This window comes from Dipodomys merriami, unplaced genomic scaffold, assembly GCF_024711535.1.
Source record: "Dipodomys merriami isolate MVZ:Mamm:240054 unplaced genomic scaffold, mDipMer1.0.p SCAF_9, whole genome shotgun sequence".
Lineage (NCBI taxonomy): Eukaryota > Metazoa > Chordata > Mammalia > Rodentia > Heteromyidae > Dipodomys > Dipodomys merriami.
The window spans coordinates 20,849,616-20,871,807 of NW_027206512.1; the positions used below are offsets into that span (position 1 = coordinate 20,849,616).

Here is a 22,192-nt window from a genome sequence, read left to right on the forward strand (position 1 = left end):
TGGCTCAAGGGGTAGAATGTCAATCTTGACCAAAAAAAGTTAAGGGACAGCACCCAAGCCCTGAGTTCAAGCACCAGTACCAGTGCGTGCGCACATACACACACACACACACACACACACACACACACACACACACACACACACACACACACATACACACACACACACACACACACACACACACACACACACACATACACACACACACACACACACACACACACACACACACACACACAAATGAAAACAAAACAGGATTTCCTCAATCACAACCCTTGAGCAAATGACTATATCCACCTACATTGAAACACTGGGTTATTTATTTATTCAAAACAAGCGAACTGGGTTGGAGGTATGGTTTAGTTGGCAGAGCACTAGCCAATGAGTATCAGGTACCAAGTTCAAATCCCAGCCTTGCAGAGAGAGAGAGAGAGAGAGAGGGAGAGAGAGAGAGAGAACAAACTAACTAGTATAAGTAAGGCAAGTCTTTTTTACTTTTGATATACAAAGGAAAGGGTAATTTTTCACAAAACCAAATACCATAACCTTCAAAAGTTGAGAGACAGCCGGGCGCTGGTGGCTCACGCCTGTAATCCTAGCTACTCAGGAGGCTGAGATCTGAGGATCGCGGTTCAAAGCCAGCCCGGGCAGGAAAGACCATGAGACTCCTATCTCCAATAAACCACCAGAAAACCGGAAGTGGCGCTGTAGCTCAAGTGGTAGAGCGCTCACCTTGAGCTGAAGAGCTAAGGGACAGCGCCCAGGCCCAGAGTTCAAGCCCCACGACTGACAAAAAAAAAAAAAAAATTTGAGAGACAATCTTCTTTCCTTCCTCCTTTTTTTTTCTGGTACTTTGGAAATTGAGTCCACAATCTGAGTCGTACCCCCCAAGACCTTTAGTTTGCTTGCTTGCTTGTTTTGTCAGTCCAGGCTTGAACTAAGGGCCCAGGCACTATCCGGAAGCTTCTTTGTGCTCGAGGCTACCTGTCTACCACTTGAGCTACAGTTCTACTTCCAGCTTTTTCTGAGTAATATATTGGAGATAAGAGTCTCACAGACTTTCCTACCTCAGCTGGCTTTGAACTTTGATGCTCAGAGGTCAGCCTCCTTAGAAACTAGGATTACAAGTATGATCCAGTGGCGCCTGGCTTTATTTTGTTTTTGAGATAGGATGTTGGTAACTTTGCCAGACTGGTGATTCTTCTGGCTCTACCTCCTGAGTACTTGGGATTACAGACATGTACTACCATAGTTGGATTGGAATTTCACTTGTAATGTTTTTTTTGGGGGGGCCTGAACTCTGGGCCTGGGCACTGTCCGTCAGCTCTTCAGCTCAAGACGAATGCTCCACCACTTGAGCCACAGCGCCACTTCCAGCTTTTTTCTTTTTGCTTATGTGGTGCTGAGGAATCGAACCCAGGGCCTCAGGCATGCAAGGCAAGCGCTCTACCACTGAGCCACCTTCCCAGCCCCTTAACTTATAATGTTAAGTCAGTATCTCTCCTCTTGTATTGTTTTCTGAAGAAGAGCTGAAGAAACATCTTGGTTGTATAAATATAGTCACAAGTTTATTCTATAAATTTCTACTGGATCCCTACTCTGTGTCGGTCAGGGTGATAGATCCTGGGGATACAGTGATAAATCTTTCTTACTCCCCTCTGAAGGACGCACAGTGAATGATAGAGAGACAAGATATTAAATAATGATTTAGCATCCCATGACGGAGATGTGAGGGGTCTTCAGAGCTCAGGGAGAGGCAGGCCAAACTGTCTAAAGGAAGAGTAAGGTCAGCAGGTGAAGAGCAGGGGGTTAGCAAGAGCAAGTCCCAGATAAGAGCAGGCTGAAAGGTCGTGATAGTGAAAGAACCAGACAAAGAAGAGAAGTGAGATGAGGCCTTGAAGGTGGATTCTGTGTGTGGGGTGCAGGGAATGTGAGACTCTCTGTGAAGGTTCTAGAACCTCACTGAATATACAGGGCTGGAGTCCAGGGACATCTGGACAACAGCTTGACAGGTTTTTTGTTTGTTTGTTTTTTGTCGGTCGTGGGGCTTGAACTCTGGGCCTGGGCGCTGTCCCTCAGCTCTTCAGCTCAAGGCAAGCACTCTACCACTTGAGTCATAGCACCACTTCTGGATTTCTGGTAAGAATCTCACAGACTTTCCTGTCCAGGCTGGCTTTGAACTGTGATCCTCAGATCTCAGCCTCCTTAGTAGCTAGGATTACAGCCACTGGTGCCCAGTGCTTGACAGGTTCAGATGGCAAGGATGGTTTGAGAGTAGCTAAGGTGAACATATGCAATAAGAGGTGATCAAAGGAATTGCTTTGAAAATGCAAAAAATGGCCAGTATGTGTCTACACTGCAAAGGATATTTCCCACAGAATACAGTATGGGATGGGATGTCAAGCAAAGGGAGTTCCAAGGAGCAATGTCTTGTACATGGATCTGGGGAGGTAGGGCATATTCTCATGCAATTCATTGGAAATTCAGCTCCATGTGAACTAACACTTTGCCTGTTTCTCATGTGACAGATCCCCCTTTTGTTGCTGAACCACCCATTGTCTACCCACGATTCCACCTGTGTCCTGTAGAATAGAAGGATGGGAAGCAGCGCCTCTACCCAACACCATTTTGCTTTTCAGAATGCAGAGAAAGGTATGTGTTTCCCACCAGATGCACCAGCTGTGGGCCCCCAGGGTCCATGTGGCACAGGCAGGACTTTCTAGGGGAGAGGCAGAAAACCATAGCACAAGATGAGGGGTGATAGAGGAAGCCAGGAGGGGTGCTGACCCCTTGGCAAGTGTCCTTGAAAAGGTTTTTGTAGGAAGCCCAGATGGCCAGTGTTATACAGTACATGGTCTAGGTTCAAATCCTGGCTCCACCTTTTCCCAGTGGTGAGATCCTTCTATTGTTTTCTTACTTTTACACCTACAAAAATAATAATACCTCCCCTCACACATTTGTTAGTAAATGAGTGTTTAGAACCATGTGTGGCCCATAGTAAGCTTCCTAATTAAGTATCAGTCGCCATTAGAACCAAAATTTGGAGGCAGTTTGGCGCTAATAAGGTAAGTGATTGGAGAATTACCTGAGCGTGGGAATAAAGGGGCACTCATACGCTGTGGTAAGACTGCTGAGATTGGGTGTCTCAGGGGAGGTGGGGAGGACATTTTTTATTGTTATTATGAAGGTAATTATAGAGGGGTTACAGTTCCCTAAGTCAGATAAAGAGTACATTTCTTTTTGGACAATATCACTGATGGGGATTTTTTTTCTTTTTTTTTTTGTCGGTCATGGGGCTTGAACTCTGGGCCTGGGCACTGTCCTGCAGCTCTTCAGCTCAAGGCGAGTGCTCTACCACTTGAGCCACAGTGCCACTTCCTGTTTTCTAGTGGTTTATTGGAGATAAGAGTTTCACAGACTTTCCTGCCTGGGCTGGCTTTGAACCATAATCCTCAGATCTCAGCCTCCTGATTAGCTAGGATTACAGGCGTGAGCCACCTGCGTCCAGCTTGATGGAGATTTTTTTAACTTGGCAGTACTAGGGTTGAACCAGGGGCCCAGGCTTGCTAGGCAGTACTGTACCACTTAAGCCACAACCCAGTCCTTTTGCTTTACCTCTGCTGGACTGGTACTGAGTTCTTTCTACCATCTCTCAAGTAGCTGAGCTTACCGGTGTGAACCACCATCCTCAGCCCCATAAAGAGGCCTTTATACCCTTGAAAGGTTTTTTGTTTTTGTTTTTTTGTTTTGCTTGTTTGTTTTTGTCGTGGGGCTTGAACTCTGGGCTTGGGCACTGTCCCTGAACTCTTCAGCTCAAGGCAAATGCTCTACCACTTGAGCCACAGCACCACTTGTGGTTTTCTAGTGGTTTATTGGCGATAAGAGTCTCAGGGAGTTTCCTGCCCAGACTGGCTTTGAACCATGATCCTCAGATCTCAGCCTCCTGAGTGGCTAGGATTACAGGCATGAGCCACTGGCGCCTGGCTTGAAGGGTTGTTCTTTTTTTTTTTTTTTTTTTTGCCAGTCATGGGGCCTGAACTCTGGGCCTGGGTGCTGTCCCTCAGCTCTTCAGCTCAAGGCTAGCACTCTACCACTTGAGCCACAGCGCCACTTCTGGCTTTTTCTGCTTATGTGGTGCTGAGGAATTGAACCCAGGGCCTCTTGCATGCAAGGCAAGCACTCTACCACTGAGCCACCTTCCCAGCCCTGAAGGGTTGTTCTAAGAGTCAAAGCAAACAAAAAAATAAAACCAGAAAACAATTCCAAACAGAATTTTTGAAATCTGGCTAGAAACAGCCAGTTTTCCAAAGGAGAAAATCTGGAGCATAGCTTAAGTCCTGATGGTCAGTGTTCACATCAGAAATCTGGGCTCCAGCCTGCTTTAAAAGTCCATGAGGCCCAGCACCAGTAGCTCACTCCTATTCAGGAGGCTGAGATCTAAGGATCACAGCTCAAAGACAGGAAAAGTCCATAAGACTTATATCCAATTAACCACCAGAAAACTAGAAGTGGCGCTATAGGTCAAGTGGTAGACTGCTTGCCTTGAGCTGAAGAGCTCAGGGTCAGCCCCCAGGCCCTGTGTTCAAGCCCCACAATTGACCAAAAAGAAAAGTCCATAAGGCTCTTATATCTAAATAAACTACCAAAAAAAAAAAAAGCCAGAAGTAGAGCTATAGCTCACGTGGCAGAGTGCTAGCCTCGAGGAACAAAAGCTCAGAAAAAGCATCTAAGCCCCTGAGTTCAAACCCCAGGATTAGCAAAAAAGAAAAAGAAAAGCAGAAATGCAGATATTAATTTCCCCATCACCCTTTGATATTGTGAATCTTCCATGAAGCACCATACACAGCAGAGCTTTAGAACTATGACATGACTGTTGCCTGAAAGTTGTCCTTTTCACTGTCAGGTGTAGGGCTGTGGGGACCTCAAACTCTGAGATAGACTCTTCCTCCCCCTCATCCTCCTGGGCATCTAGCCTAGCCCTTCATCTATCACGTGGCCACAGGAGCAAGTCTGATCCTCAGCCTACAGGTCACCTGATAAAGAGAAGGGGACAGTTAGTACTTTGGAAATGATTAAGAGTCTCAAGATGCATTGTATTCAACTGCTTTGTTGAATGGCAAATGCAACTTGTTTGTACAACTACTTAAAGGTAATAAAGGAAAAGAATCAAAACACCTTTGGTTGAAAAAAAGGTGTCTTTTTATTTTATTTTATTTTTGGGGTCTGGTCGTGGGGCCTGAACTCTGGGCTTGGGTGCTGTCCCTCAGCTCTTCAGCTCAAGACTAGTGCTCTACCACTTGAGCCACAGCACCACTTCTGGCTTTTTTCTTATGTGGTGCTGAGGAATCGAACCCAGGGCCTCAGGCATGCACGGCAAGCGCTCTACCACTGAACCAACTTTCCAGCCCCCAAAAAGGTGTCTTTTTAAAGGCAATCTCAGTTGCTCAAAGCTCATTTCTGCCATCATAGCTATTTAGGAGGCAGAGACAGAGATAACAGAAGCTTGGGACCAGCGCATGTAAAGAAGTAATGAGACTTATATCAACCAACAAGCTGGATACAGTGTCACCTATGTCCGCCATCCCACCTACATGGGGGGCCTTGCTGTCCCAGGCTGGCCCTGGACACAAGCATGAGACCCTATCTGCAGCAAAACATGGCTGGGGGCATGACTCAAGTGATAGATTACCTGCCTGGTACAATCAAGGTTTTGAGTTCAAATCCCAGTACAGTTATTATTGTTGTTGTTGTTGTTGTTATTAACTTATCTTTGAAAAGCCTGATCTGTCATTGTGAATGAGGGGAGTAGAGAAGGAATATCATTTAGGAGTGTAGAAAACTGGCTCTCCAGGTAGCTCAAACACAGAGAAGAATGCAGTAAGGACCAGCATAAAATTCTAGCAGACAGGGATTACTATTGGTAGAGGACGGTGACAGCCACTCGTTTGCCTGGCCAGCACATTCCACAAGCCAGGACTTCCCATTTCCTAGTTTGGTAACCCAGGCCTTCTTGGGTTAATTACCTCACACCAGGAGCAGTCACTTCTCCAGAGTGCTGGGTGTCATTGTTGCCATGTGAGTCCTTGCTTGTAGAACTTTTCAGTGAACAAATCCACACAATTTATTTGTTTCTAATTAATTAGTTAATTGTGTCAGTACTGGGTCTTGAACTCATGGCCTTGTACTTTTATTGGGCTTTTTCACTCATAGCTGGTATGCTACCACTTGAGCCATACTTCCACTTTTGGCTTGGTGGTGGTTAATTGGAGCTAAGAGTCTCATGGACTTTCCTGCCCACACTGACTTTGAACTGTGATCATTGGATTTCAGCCTCCTCAGTAGCTAGGATTCCTGGTACAAGTTACCAGCACCTATCTTTTGTGTTTGTATATGTGGATGTCTTATTTTGTTTTCATCGTGCTGAGGATCAATCCATTCTAGGAAAGTGTTCTACCAAGGACCACACCCAGCTCACATATGGAGGGCCTTCATTTTTTTAAAATTAAGAATCTAGTAACCCTTGATTCCATAAAAGGGAATCTGGGTCTTATTACACAGGGAGTTTTTATAAAACTCAGGATTAATCTGACTTTTATAAAATGAATCCTGCATCTCAGGATTAATTTACACATGGCTCCAGTAGGAGGTTCCTAAACATTTTCATCATACTGTTAAAAAAGAATAAAGGGTGAGGAGTTGGGTGCCAGTGGCTCATGCCTATAATCCTAGCTACTCAGAAGAGAGAGAGAGAGAGAGAGAGAGAGAGAGAGAGAGAGAGAGAGAGAGAGAGAGAGAGAGAGAGAGAGAGAGAGAGAGAGAGAGTTTTGTTCCTTTCTGGTTATGGTACTGGGGTTGGAACTCAGGGCCTTGCATTTGCTAGGCTGGCACTCTTACCACTTGAGCCACACCCCAGCCCTGTTTTTCATTGATTATTTTTTGAGATGCATCTCATTCCCCTTCTGAACCCATGCCAGAGCCACAGTGCACCTACTTCAGACTTTCATAGCTGCTGGGATGGCAGGTGAGCATCACCATGTCCAGCTTCCCTCTGTTGAGATGGAGTCTCTTGGTCTTTCTGGCTTGAGCTAGCCTTGAATGTCAATTCTCCGAATTTCAGCCTCCCAAGTAGCTATGGTCACAGGTGTGACTTACCAGAGGTTGGTATGAAAGGACTTTATCCTGTACTTCACAACACCCCTTTCATTAAATAATCCAGGCCCCAGATAGGGAACTGCACTGGAAAGAGAAGAAAAGAGTTATTCATTGCCTGGAGGAGTAGACTGAGGATGCAATGGTGGCTGGCAGCACTTGCCTTAAAATACTTGGGATGAGGGGTCCACCATCTTCCGATGCATCTTCACCTTTAGAGCCAGTCACAATAATGGGTGGAGCAAGTTGAAACACAAATTCCTTCCTGGGCCCCCACACATCTCATCCCCAGTCCCCAACCTATTTCTACAAAGTTTGGTCATTATAACTTCAGCCTCATCACTTATTATCTAGCACATGCCTTTAACAAATACTTTGGGCATAAAGTTTTTGTTTCCTAGGAAATCAACTTCAGCTTTGCTTCACTCCCACAGCTCTCTTTTCCCAGCCCATCATTACCTTTCCTTTTTAGGAAATCAGCATTCTAGCTCTCTAATCCAAGAAAACTATATTAAGCCAATCTGTCTATTGTTCATAAAGCTGACTGAATGAACCCACAGGGTTGGGCACACACACACGTGTGTGTGTGTGTGTGTGTGTGTGTGTATTTGCACGTATGTGTGCGTGCATGTATGTGTGTGTGTGTGTATCAAACCTGAGCCTTACATATGCTAGAGAAGCTCCCTACCACTGAGCCATCCCCCCAGGATTTCCTTCTTAATCCAGCTTATCCAAAAATAGTCCATTCATCACCAGCATCATGTCTAGACCCAGGGGCTTAAGAATACTCTAGTTACTTATGAGGACAGCTATTCCCTTCTCTGCCACCAATACTTGACCAGAGGTCCTTAACCTCACATGAGGAATCAACACCCTGCATGCTCCACACTTGCTTACTTGGTCAGCTAGCACCTAGAAGCAAAAAAAGGCTGAAGGTCAGTCCTGCTCTCGTGTTAATGGGGATTTATAAACCCACAGTGGTCTCACAGAATCAGAGATAACAAGCACAGAGCTGGGAAAGCCTCATTACCACTGACACTGGATGACATATTGAATAAATCTTGAATTTCTTGTTTGTTCTTCCCAATCTTCACCTAGTCCAGCCCTCTCCCAGGTGAAGACATAAAGGTACCAGGTGACTTGCCTGAGGCTGCATAGCTTGGCAGGGCAGTTCCACATTAGCATCCAGACCTCCTGGCTTTTGTCTTTGGTTGTTGTTGGTGGTGGTCATCTGGCTTGAACTCTGGGCCTGGGTGCTGCCCTAAGCTCTTCAGCTCAAGGCTAGTGCTTTACTACTTGAGCCACAGCACCACTTCCAGTTTTCTGGTGGCTAATTGGAGATAGAGTCTCACTGAGTTTCCTGCCTGGGCTGGCTTTGAACCACGATCCTCAGATCTCAGCCTCTTGAGTAGTTAGGATTATAGACATAAGCCACTGGCACCTGGCTTGTCTATTGTCACAATGTCAAAATGCCCCCTCCCCATCACATTTTTCCTGCCCTTCAAGCATGTCAAATCCTTGTGGTCCTTCCAGTTTACATCTCCTTCCCAGAATCTGCAGAGCCAGCCCTGCTATGTGTGGGTGGCCATTCTCCCTTCCCTGTACCTCTGTTTCCCACGATTTCAGTTCCCCATCAAAAACCACAATCTGAAGCTATGCAGTAAGAAGTCCCAGAAATAAACAATTGATACATTTCTTTTTTTTTTTTTTTTGAGGTCCGGTCATGGGGCCTGAACTCTGGGCCTGGGCGCTGTCCCTCAGCTCTTCAGCTCAAGGCTAGCACTCTACCACTTGAGCCACAATACCACTTCCAGCTTTTTTCTTTTTGCTTATGTGGTGCTGAGGAATCGAACTCAGGGCCTCATGCATAGGAGGCAAGCACTCTACCACTGAGCCACCTTCCCAGCCCCAATTGATACATTTCTAAGTATGATGATGAGTCCTCTCCCAGTTCAGCTCCATTTCACCCAGAACTTGAGCCATCTCTTTGGCCCAAGTATCCATGCTGTATATACTACCACAGCCATTCATCAAGTTCATCACCCATGTCAACACAGTTATCAGATCAACTGTTGAAGTCATTCAGTACTTAGTTTCAAACACCCCAAAGCCTGGCAATGCAGACATGACAAAGAGAAGTGTCCTTCTTTATATGAAATTTCTTGCCTTACAAATGCACAGAATGTATAGGATTGGGAATGAGCCATGGTTTCAGGAGTCTACCGCAGGTCTGAGAGTGTATCCCTTCAGAAAGATTGTGGTGAAGAGGAGTCTGTAGTGCATGCAAACGATTTTATCTGCAAGTGGGGATCCAGTCGCTCCAGTGATATTAGTGTAACCATCAAGAATGCCAGAATGAGCTGGCATGGTCGCTATGCCAGTAATCCAAGCTACTCAGAAGACTAGGATCCGAGGATCCAGATTCAAAGCCAGCCTGAGCAGCAAAGTCCATGAGACTCTTAATCTCCAATTAAGCAGCAAAGAAAACTGGAAGTGGATCTGTGGCTCTAGTGGTAGAGCACTAGCCCTGAGCAAAAAAGCTCAGGCACAGTGCCCAGGCCATCAGTGGGTAGCTCAGTCTCTGCCATCCTGTCCACTCATGGACACTAGGAGAGGGTCTGGGTCTTCCCCCTAAATCAGGGAGTCCCAGCTCACAGGCTTGCGTCTTGGTGTCACAGCTTTCAAGGCGGCGGCCCTGATCCAGAGATGGTACCGGCGATATGTGGCCCGCCTGGAGATGAGGCGGCGATGTACCTGGAGCATCTTCCAGTCAATCGAGTATGCAGGCCAGCAGGACCAGGTCAAGGTGCGTTGGGATGAGGGCAGGGTGGCCTGCCAGTCTGCCTTCCAGGCCTTGGGCAGCAAGGCCCAGATGCTCAGAAGGGGTAACCAGTCTGGTGCACTCCTGGATTCTCTTTTCCCTAATTTCTAACATCCACCTCATCTGGTTATTCTGCAGCTCCATGATTTCTTCAGCTATCTCATAGATCACTTCACTCCAAGCAGCCACAACGAGAGTAAGTGTGAACTACCCTATGCTTTGTGCTCCTCCTTCTCAGGGTCATGGCCTTCAGGGCAGGAAGTGGGGCAGGAAGTACCCAGGGACTAAGGCCCTAAAATGAAAGCTGGGAATGAAGGAGGGAGGTGACCAGGAACCAAATGGAATTTTAGTCTAGGTTTTCCTAAAGTCATATCTGGAGACGTGTTCTCGTGCAATGTGTTTATTTATCAGCTGCAAGAAACACAGTGGGGGAGGGGGGGTGAGTGGGGAAAGCGGAGGCAGCCAGCAAAGGATGGAGTACTAAGCCTATATAGAGGGGGTGCTGGGGGATCCTGGGCCAGAGTGCACTGCATAAGCCCAAGGATGATCCCTCCTGCAGGCAGAGGGAATTGGAGTCTTCTGGGGGGAAAGGAGGGGTGAAAGGATGCTTGTACTTGGACTTGAACTCAGGGCCAGAGCGCTATCCCTTTTTTGCTCAAGGCTACACTCTACCACTTGATCACATCCCCTCAATGGGCTGTTTGCTGGTTAAAGATAAGAGTCTCGGGCTGGGAAGTTGGCTCAGTGGTAGAGCGCTTGCTTGCATGCCTGAGGCCCTGGGTTCGATTCCTCACTACCACATAAGCAAAAAGAAAAAAGCCAGAAGTGGCACTGTGGCTCAAGTGGTAGAGCGCTAGCCTTGAGCTGAAGAGCTGAGGGACAGCACCCAGGCCCAGAGTTCAGGCCCCACAACCGGACTCAAGGAAAAAAAAAAATAATAATAAGAGTCTCAAGACTTTCCTGCCCAAGCTGGCTTCCAACTGTAATCCTCAGATCTCAGCTTCCAGAGTAGTCAGTATTACAGGCATGAGCCGCCAACATCTGGAGTCTTCAAGTTAGCTGAGCAGTCATTGGTTGAAAGCTGCTGGGAGGGAAGGGCCAGAAGTTGTAGATTTGTTAGTCTTTCTGGTCTGTGCTTAGGGCCCTCTTCAGTCTACAGAGGAAGACCAAGGGTTAGGCAGGCAGTAAGAGGTTGGTAGAGGGCTCTGAATGTTCTAAGCCTCTGCACTCACTGAGCTCACTGTGAACACCTGTAAACCCTTCCCTCCTTGACTTTGAGTTTACCTCTTGCCTATGAACCCATGCCTCTACTTTCTGTCCTTTCTCAGTGAGATTAAAAGGATCTATCACATTCATCCCAGGAGACCACACAGAGGCAGGCAGGCACAGGAGAAAGACTAGTACAGGGTTTATTAGAGGGGCCATATCTCCCCCAAGAGGGAAGAAATGGCACCTGTTCCTATCCAGGTACCAGGGGAGTCTGAGGGGAGGAAGTGAGGTAGATGGGAGTTCAGGTGGGTCTGGGTAGAGAGAGGGAGGGGCCAGCTGTATGGCCGGAACTCCAGGGCAGGGAGGAGCTCAGGTCTGGGTGGAGCTGAGTACCAAAGGTGGGCATAATGCTTACATTCATTCCCAGCTCTGTTGTTTAATAAAAGTAGAAGGTACCAGGCCAGGGGGTATGGACAGAGGTCATTTTTTCTGGAGCTACTTCCTTTTCTAAAGGGACGAAGTAGTCAGGGGTCTCTATTTCGTTGCTCGGCCGGGTACCGTCCAAGAAGCATCTGCTTGAGAGTTTGGTTAGTAAAGGTCTTCCTTTTTCCATGACAGTAGTTGTCAGAGCCAAGCATGTCAAGGGCTCTTTTGGCTACTTCCTGCTGACCTAGGAGCATCAAGGAATCCCTGGAGCTGGGATCTTTAGGGTCCAGGTCTGCACTGGTGAAGGCAGAGCAGTGTAAGTGATGTCTTTGGTTGCCTGTAGTAATAGGATGGCCTGGACTTGTTCCCAGGTGGTATCCTGGGCAGGGGAGGTTATCCTGTTGAAAGAGACTTTTGGAAAGATCAGGCAAAAAGCTGAGCAGGTGACAAGGTCAGTTAACATGAATGACATAGGAGTACACACATTGGCCATGGTCCAGAAAAGTTCCATTTGGACCATAAGCCCAATTGCAGCCCATTACAGGGGAGGAGGAATACTTGGGGCAGAAAGGCAGAAAAGGAGTGTCAAGGGTCTTTTGGGCAACTGGGTAGGAAGAGCACAATGGACTGGTTGGCAGTACCAGTCAGAGGCTACTATAAATACAAATAGCAGGTAACAAAGGCAAGACTGTTAACTTTCTGTCCAGTTAGAAAGTAGACAGGTATGGACATTAGGTGGACAAGCAACTATTTCTGTTGCTCTCCCAGCTCTGATTAATTTTGAAAGGGCAAGCATAAAGTGACTCCATTTAGGATGTCATCTCCTCTTTCTCCTCTCCATGGTTTTCCAGTGTCAGGACTGACTTTGTCCTGGGGGTGTCTCAGAGTCCATTGCTGGGATAGTTAGTCCTGTTATACCAAAATTCAGGGACCCCCAGAAGACCACCAGAGACCACGATCAATGTAAGCAACAAAGAGCTGGCTTATTACAAGCTCGAGCTTGGTCCTCCGCGTGCACGTTAACCGGTGACGCTAAGAGGCCCTGAGCATAGAATCAGCACAGGTTTTATAGTATTGAACAAACAACTTTAAGGACCTTTTATATAAGAACTTACATGATTGGTTAACACTTAAAGCAAGCTAAGCTGGGCAAATATGATTGGTTGACCTTTACAGAAAAATGTCCTTGGTCCATAGCTTGACTGAAAACGGTTATGAGTCACACCTGGACCAACAGAATGCATGGCATGTCTCGCCCTGGGCTCTGAAGAACCGGTTGGTCAGAAATTCTTAGTCCTAGGTGGATGGGGGGCAACACCACTTGGGGGCTAACACCTGCCTTAAGCAAATGCCATCTATGGCTCCAAGAATTGTGCATGGCTTTCTGTCATAAATTCCTAGCATTGGGACTAAAGTGGGTGACGAGTCAAGTCGCAGAACTGAGATGGAGTGTTAAACAAAAATGGAGTTGCTTAGGTTTCTCAAAACATTATATTTCTTTCCTAGGGCCTTACTGCCCCGGCCTCCAGGAGGGGCTTTGCAGCTGTGGGGATAATTCTGAGGACTTTGCACCCTTGGTCAGGGCTGTAAACCCTTTGAAGTCTTTTTTTTTTTTTTTTTGTCGGTTGTGGGCCTGAACTCTGGGCCTGGGCACTGTCCCTCAGCTCTTCAGCTCAAGGCTAGCGCTTTACCACTTGAGCCACAGCGCCACTTCCAGCTTTTTTTTTCTGCTTATGTGGTGCTGAGGAATCGAACCCAGGGCCTCATGCATGCAAGGCAAGCGCTCTACCACTGAGCCACCTTCCCAGCCAACTCTAGGCTCCCAGGCTGACATTCCACTACTGAGTAACTAAAACCAGTCACAGTTAAAATCATACAAAAACCATAAAATCATCTAGCACAAAGCAATTTGTACAGAAGCAAAAATGAACGGTTAGTAATCATAACTTCTACTTTCTATTACATTAAGCATTAATGTTACTCCATGCCTTTTCATAAATCCATTCAGGGGTGCTTGCCTACTTTGATGAGGGCAGTCCAGTTTTCTGCCTCTTTCACTCCACTCCTCAAGGTTTTAGCAGAGTTTTTAGCAAGCAAAGGTACAGAAGCGAAAATGGCTGTTAGATGCTGTCTATATATTTTTACGTTCTTCAGTCCCAGTTGGCATTTACTGGGTTTGGACTCAAGGGCACTGTCCCTGAGCACTTCTGCTTGAGGCTAGTGTTCTACCAATTAAGAGTCACAATGCCACTTTCAGCCTTCAGCTGGATACTTAGATGTGAGTCTTGAGCCATGCTTCCAGCCTGGCTCTGTGCTGATTAGCTGGGAGATGGAGTTTTGGAGGGATTTCTTGTGCCCAGGTTGGTTTTGAACTGTGGCAAAAGGAGTCTTTGTCACAAAAGCCCTTTTTATTTCCAATTAAAGCAAGGAGGAGATCAATGAGATAGAGCTTACCTACAACTTGTTAACAATTGACTAACAATTACTTGCCAGAGTTTTTTGAAACCATCTTTTTAAACTCTGTTCTCAAGCCCCATTGAAACTTCCTGTTTTAGCCAGGCACCAGTGGCTCACGCCTGTAATCCTAGCTATTAAGGAGGCTGAGATCGCAGGAGCATGGTTCAAAGCTACCACGCAGGAAAGCCCGAGACTCTAATCTCCAATAAACCACGAGAAAACCAAAAGTGGCACTGTGGCTCAAGTGGTAGAGTACTAGCCTTGAGTTGAAGAGCTGAGAGACAGCACCCAGGTCCAGAGTTCAAGCCCCATGACAGAACAAAACAAAAAACAAAAACCTGCCTGTTTTCCTTTAGCTTGTGGTCAGTGTAAAGCCGAATTCGGAAATCCTTACCCAAAAGACCACCAGAGATCGTCAGCAATGTAAAAGCAAAGGAGTCTTTATTGCAAGCTCGAGCTTGGTCCCCTCAGACAGACATAGCAGCAACCGATGACGCTGAGAGGCCCTGAGCCCAGGGTTACAGCACCTTTTACACACTTTTTAGGGAAGGCAGGGACTTTGCATACAACATAGCATCTCGTAACAAATCACTACACACCATGGAAAAATCATAAAACAACTTTCTAGTATGATTGGTGCACTACAAAGCAGGAAAGGACCAGAAACAGGTTGTTGGTTAGATCAAGGAGGCTGACGTACTTTAAACTGGTTGGCTTGCACCAAAGGGGATCTTCAAGAGGATAGGTGCTAAACTGCAGAGTGTTGGGTTTAGATAATGGTCACCAGACCCCAGGAGGGGCTGTTCTGGAATTTTAGATACCTGGACATCCTGCCTTAAGCAAATACCATCTGTGCTTCCCAGGATTGTCTGTGCAAGGCTATTTCAGATATCTCGACATCCTGGCATCTAGGGTTTCCAGGATTGTCTGTGGCTGGAATAGGTCAAGGGTTAAGTTGCAGAACTGAGATGGGGTCTTAAGTAAAATGGAGTTGCTTAGGTTCCTCAGTCAGGTCTCAAAATTCTTAAATCAAATTAGATTAAATCAAATTAGATTAAATCTTTTGTTGGAGGGGGGGTCCAGTCATGGGGCCTGAATTCTGGGCCTGGGCGCTGTCCCTCAGCTCTTCAGCTCAAGGCTAGCACTCTATCACTTGAGCCACAGCGCCACCTCCGGCTTTTTTCTTTTTGCTTATGTGGTGCTGAGGAATCGAACCCAGGGCCTCATGCATGCAAGGCAAGCGCTCTACCACTGAGCCACCTTCCCAGCCCCTAAGTCACAGTGTCTATTGACAAAATATTTTTTTTTGATAAGCAGAATACTTGGTAACCTTGAAACCGTAACCTTTTACATATTTTACCTATAGACAAATAGACAGGCAGACAGACATGTTTGTGCATGCTGAGATTTTTAAATCGGCCATTGAAAAAGTTTTTTGGAATTTTAACAGTATTACTTTACCTAATTATGATGGAACCATGTGATCAGTTTAAAACACAAAACGTTGCCAACAACAAGAAACTTTTAGTCAAGAAGAGACCAGACACTAGCAGACGTGTGGCATGGCATAATGGTGCCTGGCCTGATCCGGTGGGCGGGGAGAGGGTCGCAGAATCAAGTTGAGTTGGCATGAAATCCGACTCGGTGAGAAACAGCAGCTGAGCTCCCACAATGCCAAGATGACATGTCTGCCAATGGTCAATGCTAGAGAGAGCTGAAGATGTTGACAGGGAAGGTGCAGCGCTTCTGTCCCACGTGGAGCTTCAGGTTCCATCCCCACTACAAAGGCAGAGGAGGGGTCCCCCAGAGGAAGAGGCCCCACGGGGGAGGGATCCTGCAGAGGAGGGATCAGGCATAATACTAACAGAGACCTATCTTAAACTTTCCAAGTCAAGATGGAACAGATCCAGCTAGTTTTGAGTTTCCTCTTGCCAAGTCTTGTCTGTAGTTGTTTCCCTTTTCCTTCCCTCTCCTGGGCTGAAGCTGATGCCAGAATGTCCAGGTCCCACTCCACCACAGCCCAGATGTTACAACTCTCTAGTGCTCCTTAGGGTCTGGGGGTTAGGAAGTGAGGTAGATGAGAGATCAGGTGGGTCTGGGTGGAGGGAGGGAGGGGCCGACAGGTCTGGGTGGAGCTGAGGACCAAAGGTGGGCATAATGCTTATCCAACAGGGCTGTGGAACTGAGGTTTAGAGGATCAGGGGACCTGTAGCCTTCCACCAGTAACCAATCCCAAGCTTCCATTGGCCAAGGTTTTTATTGGTCTTGTGCAAGGAAGTAAGGTACAAACTTCATCAAGTGACAGTATTTGTATACAGGTGGTAGATGACCTTATTCCGGGAAGCCGAGCTGAGCAGTGACCAGCTGAAAACTTGCATAATCCTACCCCCAGGCCCCCCGCACAGTTGAAGGTGAAGTTAGTCCACACCCAGGATACAGTCAGAATTCCTGTTCAGCCAGGACTGATTGACCTTTCCCAGAAAACTCTCAGCAGTTTCCGGGGAAGGCCTTCCAAACTCCCAATCCTTTTTTTTTTTTTTGGGGGGGGGGCGTGTCTGGTCTTGGGGCCTGAACTCTGGGCCTGGGCGCTGTCCCTCAGCTCTTCAGCTCAAGGCTAGCGCTCTACCACTTGAGCCACAGCGCCACTTCCAGCTTTTTTCTTTTCGCTTATGTGGTGCTGAGGAATCGAACCCAGGGCCTCATGCATGCAAGGCAAGCGCTCTACCACTGAGCCACCTTCCCAGCCCTCCCAATCCTTTCAGGGTCTTACAGCTTGGATTTTTGGGCTCTCATACCAAGTAAGGCTGGGGACCAAAAGCTGACCTACTTCTCTGTGTGGACCAGGGGACTTCCTGAACCGCATGTTCACAGAAGAGAGAGTCCTCCAGGACTCAGAGATGGACAAATGCAGTGACTACAAGGCCATAGAAGTGCCAGACAATTACGCAGGACCCCACCTCTCCTTCCCACTCCTTCCGGACCATGCAACTGCACTGGTGGAAGCCTTCAGGCTGAAGCGAGTAAGTTTAGCAACGCACTTCGTGGAGAGGAAGAATGGTCCTGGAATGAGGGTATTTGGGCCTTGCAGGGAACTGGAGAGGAAGGACTCTCCAGCTGTGTTTTATGATGTGTGCATGTGAGGGGGAGGGGCAGGAAGTGCACTGGGGCTTGAGCTCAGAGCCTGGGCATTCTCCCTTAGCTTTTTCTCTCCCAAGGTGGATGATCTAACATTTAAGCCACAGCTCTCCTTTTTGTTTTTTTCTGGTTAATGGGATATGAGCGTCTCATGGACGATCCTTCCTGGGCTGGCTTTGAACCACAATCATCAGGTCTCAAGTCTCCTGAGCAGCTAGGATTACAGGAGTGAATGACTGGTATACCTAGCAAAATCATGCAGTATCTGTCTGTTTGCTCACCTGCAGGTAGCTAGTGGATGGGCATGGGGAATCAGCAGAGAACAAGAGCAACACAAATGGGCACCCTCCCATTTGGCAGACTTTCTAGTGGGGGAGACAGACAACAAAGAATAACAATGAATAAAATCAATGTATGGTGTATTAAATAATGCTAAGTTACAGAAAATAATCAACTTAAGGCTGGGGAAGTGGTAAATACTTGTAATGTCAGCCCTGGGAGACTGAGCAGGACTGCAAGTTAAAGGCCAGCCTGAGGCATACAGTGGGACTCTTTCAAATGTAGGATGGGGAATGGAATGAAGCTAAGTTTCTTTCTTTCTTTTTTATTTATTTATTTTTGTTGGTTGTGGGGCCTGAACTCTGGGGCTGGGTGCTGTCTCTCAGCTCTTCAGCTCAAGGTTAGCATTCTACACCTTGAGCCACAGCACTACTTCTGGCTTTTTCTGCTTATATGGTGCTGAGGAATCGAACCCAGGGCCTTATGCATGCAAGGTAAGCGCTCTACCACTGAGCCAGCAACTTTCTTAAATGGCCGGGAAGGTGATTTTTGAACAAAGGTCCAAGGATATTAAGAGCTACTGTTTGTGGGGAGCTAGGAAAAGAATGTTCTAGGCAGAAAGAGCAAGGCCTTGAGGCAGGAACTCACCAGGGCTGTTCAGGGACCTCAGGAAGGCTGCTGTGGCAAGAAAGCAGAGATTAGGGGAAGAGCAGTTAGAGGGGAGAGAGGGGGACTTATATTTTGAAAGAGATGGAAAATCATTTGACTTTAAGCACAAAAGTGATCCTTTAGCTTGCTTTTAGAAACCATTGTGTGGCTAGGTGCTGGTGCTCATGCCTATAATCCTAGTTACTCAGGAAGCTGAGATCTGAAGATTGTAGTTCAACACCAGCCTGGGTAGAAAAATCTGTAAGACTCTTACCTCCAACAAACTACCAAAAAGCTGGAAGTAGAGCTATGGCTCAAAAGGTAGAATGCTAGCCTTGAGCAAAAGAAACTCAGGGATAGTACATACAAGTCCTGCATTCAAACCCTCGAACTGGTACAAAAAAAGTAAAAGGAGGTGTAGGCAGAGCCCTGGGAGCAGTTTACTGGGGGTGACTTTGGGGATGATTGAAGACCTTAACAGCAGAATCGTTTCCTCCTCCCTCCTTTTCCTCCTAGTAGCAGCTCCACGCTCGCTATGTGTTGAATCTTTTGTATGAGGCCAGGAAACACCTGGCACAGCTGCCTAACATCAACCGGGTCTCCACCTGCTTCAGTGAGGAGATCACAGTGTGTGGTAAGAGCCTGGGCAAGCTCTCCTCTCAGTGTTACTCGCCCAGCCGCCCTGCGGTGGGGAGGGGGAGGCTGGAGGGCCCATCCTGAGGGAAAAGTGGCAATGGCGGCCAAGTCTCATGCCTTCACCCTGTTACTTGTTTGTTCTCCATTTATTTCAAGGAGACTGTTTCGAGAAAGGGAGCTTTTGAGCTGGAGGCTAAGCCCCTGCTTTATCTTCCCAAGCAACTCATATTAACTCCAAATTCACATTCTCCACTAGAGAAAAACAAATCACTGCAAATCATATTAGAAGGCAACCTGTTTATTGGAATTTGAGCAAATCCCCAAGGCCTACAGTATTATTTCCTCGATCCACATACATTCCTCTTGTAGAGAGAGAGGTCCAGTGCACCAGTGTCCTCCATTTCCATGATTTTTTGTTGTTGTTGTTGGTTGTGGGGCCTGAACTCTGGGCCTGGGCGCTGTCCCTCAGCTCTTCAGCTCAAGGCTAGCGCTCTGCCACTTAAGCCACAGCGCCACTTCTGGCTTTTTTTTTTTTCTTTTTGCTTATGTGGTGCTGAGGAATCAAACCCAGGGCCTCGGGAATGCAAGGCAAGCGCTCTACCACTGAGCCACCTTCCCAGCCCTCCTTTATTGTTTTTTGAGCCCAGGAACTCAGTCTTCTTACTTCAGTCTCCAGCATTCTGGGATTACAGACATTTGCTCTATGTCTGGCTTGGTTTCTTTTCTCTTAGTTTCCCAAAACCATTTTTTTTTGTGTGCCAGTTCTGGGGTTGAACTCAAGTCCTGGGCTCTGTCTCCAAGCTTTTGTGCTCAAGGATAGCACTTTACCACTTGAGCCACAGCTCTGCTTCTGGCTTTTGGTGTTTAATTGGAGAGAAAAAAGTCTCATGAACTTTCCTGCCCAGGCTGGCTTTGAACCTTGATCCTCAGATCTCAGCTTCCTGAGTAGCTAGATTACAGGTATAATCCACTGGTGTCCAGCCCTAAAAACCATTAATTTTCACAGAAGAAAATTTTCATAAGAAAAAAAAAAGAGGCAGGGTGTTGGTGGCTCACACCTGTAATCCTAGCTACTCAGGAGGATGAGATCTGAGGATCGAGGTTCAAAGCCAAGCCCAGGCAGGAAAAGTCCATGAGACTCTTACCTCCAATAAACCACCCAAAAAAACAGAAATGGCGCTGTGGCTCAAGTGGTAGAGCCTTAGCCTTGAACTGAAGAGCTCAGGGACAGCACCCAGGCCCAGAGTTCCAGCCCTGTGACCGACAAAAAAAAAGAAAAAAGAATTAAATCCTTAGTATCACAAAAATGAAATAAAGTCAGTGTTCCAACATTTGAAAATGAGAGGATTTTATATTAAAGTCTAGATTTTGCTATTTTTCTTCAAAAATCTCCTACAACTGTCAGCTTCCTACTGCAACTAGGAGAAACTCCTTAGTTCCTTTTTGAGTTACAATTATGCATGGCTCTGTTCAATTATTGCTTCTGTAGAGGATAATCATACAGAAAAAAAGTCATGCTTTCTGTTTTAAATGTTAACTGTCTCTGCAATCAGGGAAAATTAACATTTGCTCTATCTTTTTTTTTTTTTTTTTTGGTTGGTCATAGGTATTGAACTCTGGGCCTGAGTGCTGTCCCTGAGCTCTTCAGCTCAAGGCAAGCGCTCTACTGCTTGAGCCACAGTGCCACTTCCGGTTTGTTGGTCATTAATTGGAGATAATAGTCTCACGGACTTTGCAGATCAGGCTGGATTTGAACTGAGATCCTCAGATCTCAGCCTCCTGAGTAGCTAGGATTACAGGTGTGAGCCACTGGCACCCTGCTGCCCTATCTTTTATATGGAAAAATGAGTCACTTGGTCTTCTTAACTTAGATATTTCTAAGGTATGGTGTTTTCCTTGTTACAGGAAAAATACAATAAAAACAATGATAATGGACAAGAATTGATATTCTTTTTCTTTGTTAGGAGATTTACATGGCCAGTTGGATGACTTAATATTTATATTTCATAAGGTATGAACATTCAAATTAAGTTCTTTCTTTGTTCTTATGCTTAATGTACTAGTCATAATACAGTATCTATTGAGCAAATGTTTAAATATTACTTGGACTTTTTTTTTTTTTTTGTCGGTGGTGGGGCTTGAACTCTGGGCCTGAGCACTGTCCTTCAGCTCTTCAGCTCAAGGCTAGTGTTCTACCACTTGAGCTACAACACCACTTCCAGTTTTCTGGTGGTTTATTGGAGATAAGAGTTTCAAGGACTTTCCTGCCCAGGCTGGCTTTGAACTTCGATCCTCAGATCCCAGCCCCCTGAGTAGCTAGGATTACAGGTGTGAGTCACTGCGCCCAGCTATTTGGACTTTTTAAATATTGTCAAATAATATTTGTTTCTGTGGGACAAATACACAATACTAAAGTCAGCATTACATTGCATTCCAGTATATTTTTATAAGTGTTAACATAGTGTTACTTAAATAAATATGATTATTCAGCCATCAATTTTTTCAAGATAAAGAAAATTGATCATTGTCAAGACAACCAAAATCTGCTTTCATATTTTAACTATAAATATATAAAATATAATACAATATGTGCATACGTTTTATTACTCTGATATTCCTTTATATATAAATTATATATATACTATGCTTTTAAATAATTTCTCCACATGCTATCTTGCTGATATCTGCTAGGAATCAATAGTGGCTATCATTACCACCACTACTACCAATACCAACCCTACCACCACCATCAGTAGCATCTTCATCATCATATGTAGAGGGAACTTTAAGCCGGCCTTCAGCTCACACAAGTGCATGCCTTTGCTTCCCACCACATGGTGGCACTGTGGCTTTGTATGGAGTGTTTCGATGAGCATCTCAAAGGCTCAGCCTCACTGGAAAGGATCTAGAACATAGTGGAAGATGTTTCGGTCTTCTGACTTTTCACACTTGGAAGAACCCACAAAGCACAGAACTGGTTGTAGAGCTGATGGGATGCTCAATGCCCATTGACTTTAACCTGATCCCCTCTTCCTCTTTTCCCACTGGGTATTCGTGGACTGATCTCTGGGTTGAAAAGAATGGCCTCCCATCACCAGAGCGGGCTTATGTGTTCAACGGTGACTTCGTGGATCGAGGCAAGGACTCAGTAGAGATCCTGATGGTTCTTTTTGCCTTCATGTTGATTTACCCAAAAGCATTCCATCTTAACAGAGGAAACCATGAGGACCATATGGTGAACTTACGGTACAAGCCAAATCATGCTTGGGTATTTGTTGCTTGCCTCTTGCAATTGAAAGACATTATTTTGTCATTGGATGCCTTCTAAAAGTAGTTTTCTGATTTCTGAAATAGAATACAATAGTACAAAGTAAGGTTGTACTATAGAAAAGGTGTAAAGATGGGGGGTAGGGCATGGCTGAGGTATTAGAG

General features: G+C 46.2%; 1 protein-coding gene across 1 annotated transcript in view; it reads left to right on the top strand.

Annotated features, from left to right (window-relative positions):
• The first annotated feature begins 2,597 nt into the window (after positions 1-2,597).
• Ppef2 (protein phosphatase with EF-hand domain 2) overlaps positions 2,598-22,192 on the top strand; it is a 47,778-nt gene continuing 28,183 nt past the window's right edge. The window contains exons 1-7 of the mRNA XM_070012270.1: positions 2,598-2,652; positions 9,828-9,955; positions 10,109-10,166; positions 16,907-17,082; positions 18,644-18,758; positions 20,725-20,771; positions 21,840-22,006. Of these exons, the coding sequence (XP_069868371.1) occupies positions 2,598-2,652; positions 9,828-9,955; positions 10,109-10,166; positions 16,907-17,082; positions 18,644-18,758; positions 20,725-20,771; positions 21,840-22,006 (746 nt within the window). The remainder of the gene's footprint in view (positions 2,653-9,827; positions 9,956-10,108; positions 10,167-16,906; positions 17,083-18,643; positions 18,759-20,724; positions 20,772-21,839; positions 22,007-22,192) is intronic.